The 10,125-nt window shown below is 36.9% G+C and overlaps 1 protein-coding gene across 1 annotated transcript; it reads left to right on the top strand.

Moving 5' to 3' along the window:
• The first annotated feature begins 2,258 nt into the window (after positions 1-2,258).
• atp1a1a.2 (ATPase Na+/K+ transporting subunit alpha 1a, tandem duplicate 2) lies at positions 2,259-8,590 on the top strand. Its single transcript, XM_048198152.1, has 22 exons — positions 2,259-2,379; positions 2,714-2,827; positions 3,054-3,113; positions 3,476-3,679; positions 3,950-4,063; positions 4,150-4,284; positions 4,359-4,476; positions 4,580-4,848; positions 4,963-5,271; positions 5,407-5,541; positions 5,617-5,809; positions 5,993-6,168; positions 6,299-6,435; positions 6,541-6,691; positions 6,784-6,952; positions 7,031-7,185; positions 7,263-7,386; positions 7,493-7,638; positions 7,735-7,865; positions 7,997-8,098; positions 8,243-8,334; positions 8,459-8,590. Exons 1-22 carry the CDS (start codon positions 2,368-2,370, stop codon positions 8,485-8,487), a joined length of 3,075 nt encoding a protein of 1,024 aa, XP_048054109.1. The 5' UTR covers positions 2,259-2,367; the 3' UTR covers positions 8,488-8,590.
• Positions 8,591-10,125: the final 1,535 nt, after the last annotated feature.

The raw sequence follows: 10,125 nt of genomic DNA, 5'->3' as shown, positions 1-10,125 counted from the left end.
TAACCAGCAATTGGGTTATTTTAACCCAGTAATTGGGTTGTTTTGACCCAGCTGTTGGGTTAAATGTTTGCCCAACCTGCTGGGTAGTTTTATTTAACTCAACAATTATTTAAAAATTACTGTATTGCTTGCTTAAAATGAACCCAAATTATGTTGGAAACGAACATTTATTAATATGTTTAATGAATAATAATTAAACAATAAACATTTATTAAATAGCTTATTAATAAATGTTCACATTTTGATTATTATTGTTGCCTCTAGTAATTATGTGTCTGATTATGTGGCAGAAACAAACTTCCATATAAAACACTGTTCCACCAACAGGTTTTAAATTTATTGGTTTAAATGTGAGCTAAACTTTTGAGGCATTGTGAAGGACATGGACCAATAAGCTCTGTTGACTGGCAACATACAGCAAGCGGTTTACAAAACATAGACAAAGTCAATCCAAATTCACATTCACAATGATTCTTCCCACATATAGAATCAATTTGATTCTACAAACATTGATTCTACAAACACTGGGACAAAAGTCATAAAACTGGTATAATTTTCAATCTTTGAAATACCAGCTTACACCAGCATGAATTTCCATGCAGGTCCTAAGTGATTTATGGTGGTCTAGTTCTGGACCAGGATAGCCATGCTGTTCTGGTAATGCTGGTCACAGTATATTATTTGCTGGTTAACCTGGTTAAGGAATCAGCGCACCTGCATTCAGAATATGCTGGTGATCAGCCATGCTGGTCTGTTTAACAGGGAACCACAAAAAAGAAATACACAAAAGATGATAATACAGACTTGATCTATTGCTTCTATGTGTATATTGATTGAGTGCTGCCTTGATCATCTGAAATACGAACAATTTTATCCTACAGCAAGGAGTGAAGTATATAAACAAATGTTTCGGCTTCAAAGGAGCCATAAAAATGGACTGATATTTATCAGAGTGGATTGTTTGTTCAGTTCCAGCTCATTCCACCTCTAACGGGCCTGAAGGCCACAGTGAAGAAAATGAAAGTTATCATCATATTATCTTTTTTATTTCATAGAAACCTTGGTCTGATTGTGGAACTGATCTGGCAGCTTTCCTGTCTTACTGCCGAGGCACGAACGCTAGATTGTTTACTAGGAAGTACTGTAGGTGAACATGTACAGACTTTTTCACAAAAGCAGTGGAAAGTTTCATTCTAACTTTGCTTCAGAAACTTTTGTGATAATCCTGCTAATATTAAAATACTTAAAATGCATTTGGAACTATTTTTGATGTTTTTGAAACATCTCTATAATCTCTTATGCTCATCAAGCCTGCATTTATTTGATGAAAAATACAGAAAAAACAGTAATATTGTGAAATATTATTACAAATTAAAATAATGGTTTCCTATTTTAATATCCTTTAAAGTTTAATTTATTTCTGTGATGCAAAGCTGAATTTTCAGCATCATTACACCAGTCTTCAGTGTCACATGATCCTTCAGAAATCATTCTAGTATGCTGATTTATTATCTCTGTTGGAAACAGTTGTGCTGCTTAATATTTTTTTATAACCCATGATACTTTTTCAGGATTCTTTGATGAATAAAAAGTTAAAAAAGAACATAAATTATTTAATAGAAATCTTTTGTAACAATATACACTGCCGTTCAAAAAAAGAAATTAATACTTTTATTCAGCAAGGATGTGTTAAATTGATAAAAAGTGATAGTAAAGACTTACATAGTTAGAAAAGATTTCTATTTTTAATAAATGCTGTTCTTTTTAACTTTTTATTCATCAGTGAATTCTGAAAAAAGTATCACATTATAAAAAAATAAAAAAATGTTTCCAACATTGATAATAAATCAGCATATTAGAATGATTTCTGAAGGATCATGTGACACTGAAGGTGATGCTGAAAATTCAGCTTTCCATCACAGAAATAAATTATATTTTAAAGTATATTAAAATAGAAAACCATTATTTTAAATTGTAATAATATTTCACAATGTTATAGTTTTTCTGTATTTTTGATCAAATAAATGCAGGCTTGATAAATACAAAAAAAATTAAAATAGTAATGGTTCCAAACTTTTGACCAGTACTAATATATATATAAAATCATCGACCAGTCTTTCTCATGGGTGTCACCAAAATGACTTACCAGTATGAATGAAGGTTAAATAAATGAAAGGTTAAAATAAAAGGTTAAGGATGACAGGCACTAAACCCCTCCCAAAACTTCCCAGATCTCCTCCCCAAAACACAGGTGAGTTGGCAGAATATAAATTTTGTGAACTTGGCTTGGTCACACAGGCACTTGTGTCTCCAGAAAGGCTTCTGGAATCCAAAGCACCAGATTTTGGGTTGAAATAAATTAGGACAATGGGGCTTGGCGTGAGTGGACTATGGTTATCTTGATTATATCTTCTGAAACAACCAGCATATGTTATGTTTTGGATGCTGGTGAGCTGGTCCCATGCGGGAAGCTTAATTAGCTTAACTAGTGAAGCTTCCCTGGTCAACAAGCTTCACCAGAAAGACCATGCTGGTTGATCAGCGCCAAACCAGCATTAGCCAGCATGGAAATTCATGCTGGTGTATGCTGGTCCTTTCAGCAGTGATTCTGGTGGTTTCATCACTCAGTTTGATTGATCATTTTATTCTGATGATGTTCCAGGTGTTGTGTAGAGACTGCTTTGATCAGGTAAGGTGTTTTTATGTTTTGTAGACGGGGAACGATGATTACAAATTGACAGCAACTTCTGAGGATGACATCAAAAAGGCCAAAAAGGTCAAAAGAAAGAAGAGGGATGTGAACGAACTGAAGAAAGAAGTGGAACTGGTGAGAAATTTATATTATACAAATGCATATATATATATATATATATATATATATATATGTCACACTATATGCTGATCTGAAACTATAACCACCAAGAATACTTTCTCAGCGATACTCACAAAAGTACATTATTTCACTATTTTCTGCATGAATTATGCTGTCCATAAATTGGTTTTATACATTTTCTGTGGAGACTGAGATGCAAGCTTTTTTTGCTCTTCTGCAGGATGACCACAAGCTGTCATTGGATGAACTTTCACGCAAATACGGCACTGACTTGAACAAGGTGAGCAGAGGTTTATAAGACTTTTGAAAATTTGATATATTAAACACACTGTATGTGGTACTCTAAATTTTCTGTATAAAATTATACATTTTGCCTCCTTTTTATTTAAAATATAAAGACATTTTATGATCATGTTCTATTAGTTTTTATTAAAAAAATAAAATGTTTTATTTTAGGCTTAAACCCTTCCCTGTAGAATGAAAAATAATAATAGTAGCCTTGAAGTGCATAGAAATCTATGTAGGTGTTTAAAAATTTTGGTCATATAATTTTAAGTAGCCTATAGTTTTAAGTTCTCTTTTTTTTTTTTTTTTTTTTTTTTTGTATATGTTTAATTACTCAATGTCCATACCCTATGGCAGGGATTGTCGTCTTCTCGTGCAAGGGAGATCTTAGAGCGTGATGGACCGAATGCCCTGACCCCACCTCCTACGACTCCAGAATGGGTCAAGTTCTGCACACAGCTCTTTGGTGGCTTCCAAACACTGCTGTGGTTTGGTGCATTTCTTTGTTTCACGGCATATGGAATCCAGGCTGCATCTTCTGAAGAACCAGCAAATGACAATGTATGGGAAATTTTTTGTCTTAATTATGTAGTTTCATTTATATGCATTTGCGTTTATGCATTTAGTAGATGCTTGTATCCAAAGTGACTTATATTGCTTTCAAGATATAGATAATCCCATGCATTCTCTGGGATTTGAACCAATGACCTTGGCGTTGGCATGCTCTACTGTTTCACCTACAGAAATGTTTATAAAAATGCATACAAGTAATTCAATGTCAGTTCACTGTAGTTTACACTTTCTAAAAACCTAATTGTGTGTTTTTTTCAGCTGTACCTGGGACTTGTGCTTGCCTTTGTTGTTATAGTCAATGGATGGTTCTCATACTATCAAGAATCCAAGAGCTCTAAGATCATGGAATCATTTAGGAACCTTGTTCCTCAGGTACAGATATGGTGTCTTACAAAGCATTGCATGCTCAAATGTAGCTTTCCCATGGTATTCTCATTGTTCTGTTCTGGTTAATGTAGCAAGCCCTGGTTGTGCGTGATGGAGAGAAAAAGATCATCAGTGCTGACGAGGTCGTTGTAGGTGATCTTGTGGAGGTCAAAGGTGGAGACCGAATCCCAGCTGATCTACGCATCATCTCTTCACAAGGATGCAAGGTAAGACCTAAAGCATTTCTGCAATATATATCCCATCAGTGCCTTTTTATGAAACTTCCCTTCTACCTTTCCAGGTGGACAACTCTTCCCTCACTGGAGAATCTGAACCCCAGGGTCGCACTCCTGACTTCTCTCATGAAAACCCTCTGGAGACAAGAAACATTGCGTTTTTCTCTACCAACTGTGTCGAAGGTACATGAAATGTTTCTGTTGTATGTTGGACACATTGGATGCATTTTACAATAGCTTTGGAGAAACTGAACAACTAAATTGCTTGAACATAATGAAACCCTAGGTACTGCCAAAGGGATTGTCATCAACACTGGTGACCATACCGTCATGGGTCGTATAGCATCACTTGCCTCCAGCCTGGACGGTGGAAAAACACCAATTGCTAGAGAGATTGAGCATTTCATCCACATCATCTCTGGTGTAGCTGTCTTCCTGGGTGTGTCCTTCCTAATCCTCTCCCTGATGCTTGGATATGGGTGGTTGGAAGCAGTTGTTTTCCTGATTGGAATCATTGTTGCTAATGTGCCTGAAGGTCTTCCTGCCACTGTAACTGTAAGTCAAAGTGATTGTTTTGTTATTCTAATTGTTGTTTAGTCAACTGTATCTACTTTTAGGTGGGTGTGTCTGTGCCAAAAATTATTACTTGAAATTTGTTTACTCATGTAGGTGTGTCTAACTCTGACCGCCAAACGTATGGCAAAGAAGAACTGCCTGGTGAAGAATCTAGAAGCCGTGGAGACTCTTGGCTCGACCACCACCATCTGCTCTGACAAGACTGGAACTTTGACCCAGAACCGAATGACCGTCGCTCACATGTGGTTTGACAACCAGATTCATGAAGCAGACACCACAGAGAACCAGAGTGGAGCCTCATTTGACAGGAGCTCTGCTACTTGGTCTGCTCTTGCACGTATCGCTGGCTTGTGCAATCGTGCCGTCTTCCGTGCTGAACAGAGCCATCTCCCAATCCTTAAGGTGTGCTTCCTTCTAGTTATCTTAATATCTATATGAGCACCATAAAGATATTCAAGGCTTGCAATGTTTACAATTCCAATAGGCAATATAACTGTTATTGTGAGTGAAAACTTTGTTCAAATAAATCTTTTGTAGCGAGAAACAGCTGGTGATGCCTCAGAGTCTGCCCTGCTGAAGTGTATTGAGCTGTGCTGTGGTTCAGTCACTGAAATGAGAGAGAAGTACACAAAGATTGCTGAAATCCCTTTCAACTCCACCAACAAATATCAGGTATTTTTGTTGATGTATTCTTTAGAGATTTGCAGATTTGACTGGTCATCCTAACAGTACTTTTGACTTTTCTAGCTCTCAATCCACAAGAATCCCAATCCCTCAGAGTCTAAGCACCTAATGGTGATGAAGGGAGCGCCTGAGAGGATCTTGGATCGATGCTCCTCCATTTTGATTCAAGGAAAAGAGCAGCCTTTGGATGATGAAATGAAAGATTCCTTCCAAAATGCTTATGTAGAACTTGGAGGTCTTGGAGAAAGAGTGCTAGGTAAAGCCTCCTTATGAAGTTTACCTGTGAAAACACAAAAATTATGACTTCAGAAGAATATGCAACATTGAAAAAAAAACAGCTGCAATGCTTCAAAACATACCTAACCAGCATATGCTGTTTTTTTCAACACACTGAATGGTAAATTACAGCATGTTTGAATAATTCTGTTTTCTTTCACAGGCTTCTGCCACTTTTCGCTCCCTGATGACCAGTTTCCTGAAGGTTTTGCATTTGATTCTGAAGACGTGAACTTCCCCACTGAGAACCTGTGTTTTGTTGGCCTCATGTCCATGATCGATCCTCCTCGTGCTGCTGTACCAGATGCTGTGGCCAAATGTCGGAGTGCTGGAATCAAGGTGTTAAGATCTACTGCTTAAATATACTGTGCCCGTATCAACTTATTCAAACAATAATTACTGGTGACCATTCAATTACAGCTAAGATTTTTATTCAAAGCAATTTAAATGAATGACCCTTCCAATGCAGGTTATCATGGTTACTGGTGACCATCCAATTACAGCTAAAGCTATTGCAAAGGGTGTTGGTATCATCTCTGAAGGCAATGAGACTGTGGAAGACATTGCTGCTCGCTTGAATATCCCAGTTGGAGAAGTTAATCCAAGGTAATCCAATCACCTAAAACAAAGCAATGTTTTCAGATTAAAATATATATGGCGAACATCAATAGAATTGCTCTAGATGTCGGCTAATACAAAGTGTGTCTCTAGAGATGCTAAGGCCTGTGTGGTCCATGGAGGAGAACTGAAGAATATGAGTGAGAGTGACCTGGATGATATCCTGAAATATCACACAGAAATTGTGTTTGCCAGAACTTCTCCACAACAAAAGCTGATCATTGTGGAAGGTTGTCAGCGACAGGTACTGTCAGAGATTTATCTACCCAATCCTAGGTGATACTAGATGATTTCACCCAGCAGGAACCATTTTAATGCATTTTTTCCTCTCATCAGGGTGCCATTGTAGCCGTAACCGGTGATGGTGTCAATGATTCTCCTGCTCTGAAGAAGGCTGACATTGGTGTAGCTATGGGTATTGCTGGATCTGACGTATCCAAACAGGCTGCTGACATGATCCTTCTGGACGACAACTTTGCCTCAATTGTCACTGGAGTAGAAGAAGGTATGACATGTTATTGGGAACTTAATTGACTGAGGAATTATAAAGAGACTTATTTCTCAAATGTGTCTTCAACTTTAGGACGTCTGATCTTTGACAACTTGAAGAAGTCCATTGCCTACACGTTGACTAGTAAGATCCCCGAGATGTCACCCTTCCTCTTGTTTGTCCTTGTCGGTATTCCTCTACCTTTGGGCACCGTCACCATTCTCTGCATTGACCTGGGCACTGACCTGGTAAGAAACAGTACTATTACTGTAGAGAACTTTAAACTATGCAATCTATTTTTAATTAGTTTTAATTGTTGTCACAGATTCCAGCAATCTCATTGGCATATGAAAATGCAGAAAACGACATCATGAAGAGACAACCCAGAAATGCTCAAACAGATAGGCTGGTGAACGTGAGGCTAATCAGTATGGCATATGGTCAAATTGGTAAGAGCATTCTTACCAAAACTGAGGATGTTTTGAACATTGCATCGATTTAAATTCTGTAATATGAATGATGCAATCATTTTATTGTCATTGTTTTCCTTTTTAGGTATGATCCAAGCAGCTGCAGGGTTCTTTACCTACATTGTGGTTATGGGTGAGAATGGATTCTGGCCCAGTTATCTGCCAGGACTTCGAGTTGGCTGGGAAGACAGATCTATCACTGACCTGGAAGATAGCTATGGACAACAATGGGTAAGCATCAAAGAAGCTGATAAATGTGAAAATCAACCTTATAATATATAATTATAAACACTTCTTTGATTTTGTGTGTTTTCTTGTCTGATGCAGACCTACGAGGCCAGAAAGATTATAGAGTCCACATGCCACACAGCTTTCTTCATCAGTATTGTGGTTGTGCAGTGGGGTGACTTGATCATTGTAAAGACCAGAAGAAATTCCATTGTACAGCAAGGAATGAAGTATGTAAACAAAAGAGATGCAAACAAGCTTCAAAGAAGCCATAAAATATTGGTGGATTGTTTGCTCAGTTCCAGCTCAAGGCTGCTCACCTCTGAAGCCTTATCATAATTTGTTCCTTTTTCTTTCCTAGAAACAAAGTCCTCATCTTTGCTTTTTTTGAGGAAGGTGCCATGGCAGCTTTCTTGTCCTACTGTCCAGGCATGGACGTTGCTGTCAGAATGTATCCTTTAAGGTAAGCGGACATATCTAGGCTTTTGTAATGGGGATCTTCGTGTTCAGACTTTTTCATATGTTTAGCTGACTTTGAAAAGGATATAAATGACATTGAAAACAACAGTAAAATTAACAAAAAATACTTGTTATCTTTTCAATTTAGACCATTGTGGTGGTTCACTGCCTTCCCATATTCACTGCTCATCTTCATCTATGATGAAATTAGAAAATACATCCTACGGCGGAATCCAGGAGGTAATAACGGATTTTTCCTACAGATGTTTGCAGATTTCATTATCCTCTATAAAGTCTGTTGTATTTCATTACTTTGAGAACTTGAGAATGAATTGGCTCTAATATCTGTGCTATTGTGTTTCAGGCTGGGTGGAACAAGAAACATACTACTGAAACAAGACGACGTTCAAACTCATGTTAGGAGACATTTTTGGATATGCTCAAAGTGATACAGAATCTGGTCAATTTCAGCAAATAAATGTCAAATAATATGGAATTTGTGTGTGTGTTTTATTAAACTGAAAAGAATGATAAAAATAATGAGCATGCTCAAAAGATTTTAGTGCAAATCAAATATTAAAAAAATTCTTACAGATCAATATATATGTATAATACAATATAAATATATATTGATCAGTTGATCTGCAAGAATGATGAGATGAAATAAAAAGCAATTAAGTAAATTTAAATCCATAATCCTATTGAGGTGCACCCATAATGGTGTAGTTACATAATCTACCAGCAGGGGTCTAGACAAACCTTATCCTAACCAGCAGTTAGCATTTAAATATGATAAAAAATAAAAAACAAGTACGTCTATAACTGTCTTTTTATTACAGAAAAGTTTCACATGCTCAGTATTGATTCTCTTGAACAGCTGACAGAAGACTCGTTAACAACAGCAAATGTGACTCTATAATTGCTGCATTTATCCTATACTTTTATCCAAAGCGACTTAAAGGGTTAGTTCACCCACAAATTAAAATTTTGTCATTAATTACTCACCCTCATGTTGTTCCACACCCGTAAGATCTTTGTTCATTTTCAGAACACAAATTAAGATATTGCATTGCCAGCAAGATATTTAACACTTTCAAATACCCAGAAAGCTACTAAAGACGTATTTAAAACAGTTCATGTGACTACAGTAGTTCAACCTTAATGTTATAAAGCGTCGAGAATACTTTTTGTGCGCCAAAAAAACTAAATAATGACTTTATTCAACAATATCTAGTGATGGGTGATTTCAAAACACTGCTTCATGAAGCTTCGAAGCTTTACAAATCTTTTGCTTAAATCAGTGGTTCAGAGTGCCAAAGTCATGTGATTTCAGTAAACGAGGCTTTGTTACGTCATAAGTGTTTCGAAATTTCAATGGTTCACCACTGGGGGGCGTGACTTTGGCAGATTGATACATGCTCTGAACCACTGATTTGAAACAAAAGCTTTGTAAAGCTTCGAAGCTTCATGAAGCAGTGTTTTGAAGTCGCCCATCACTAGATATTGTTGAATAAAGTCATTATTTAGTTTTTTTGGCGCACAAAAAGTATTCTCGTCGCTTTATAACACTGTAGTCACATGAACTGTTTTAAATATGTCTTTAGTAGCTTTCTGGGCAGTTAAAGTGTTAATTATCTTGCTGTCAATGGAGGCCTCGCTAAGACATCTGAATTTCTCAAAAATATCTTGTGTTCTGAAGATGAACGAAGGTCTTGCGGGTGTGGAACGACATGAGGGAGAGTAATAAATGACAGAATTTTCATTTTTTGGGTGAACTAACCCTTTAAAACTGCATTCGATTTACATGCATAAGTCTAAATCTGTCTGTTGCATTCTCTGGGAATTGAACCCATGACCTCTAATACTGAGAGTTCAGGTACTTCTTGGTATCATGTGGCATGTAGTTTGTGAGAGATGTTTATACATATCAGTGAAACCAGCAGAACATGCTGAACATTAGTCAAACATTCCTTTATATAAACATTAGTTCACAAATGTGTGCCATGATGTCATCATCAGCTGTGTTATGCT

Source organism: Megalobrama amblycephala, linkage group LG7 (genome assembly GCF_018812025.1).
Source record: "Megalobrama amblycephala isolate DHTTF-2021 linkage group LG7, ASM1881202v1, whole genome shotgun sequence".
Classification (NCBI taxonomy): domain Eukaryota; kingdom Metazoa; phylum Chordata; class Actinopteri; order Cypriniformes; family Xenocyprididae; genus Megalobrama; species Megalobrama amblycephala.
The sequence above is the reverse complement of the archived record's forward strand: the minus strand, read 5'-3'. Positions and strand labels throughout refer to the sequence as shown.

Bases quoted from the DNA above. Each gene is read 5' to 3' on its own strand.
- atp1a1a.2 (XM_048198152.1), top strand. The intron at 5,272-5,406 runs GTGTGCTTCCTT...AATCTTTTGTAG, and splicing joins GCCATCTCCCAATCCTTAAG to CGAGAAACAGCTGGTGATGC. The intron at 7,186-7,262 runs GTAAGAAACAGT...TTGTTGTCACAG, and splicing joins TTGACCTGGGCACTGACCTG to ATTCCAGCAATCTCATTGGC.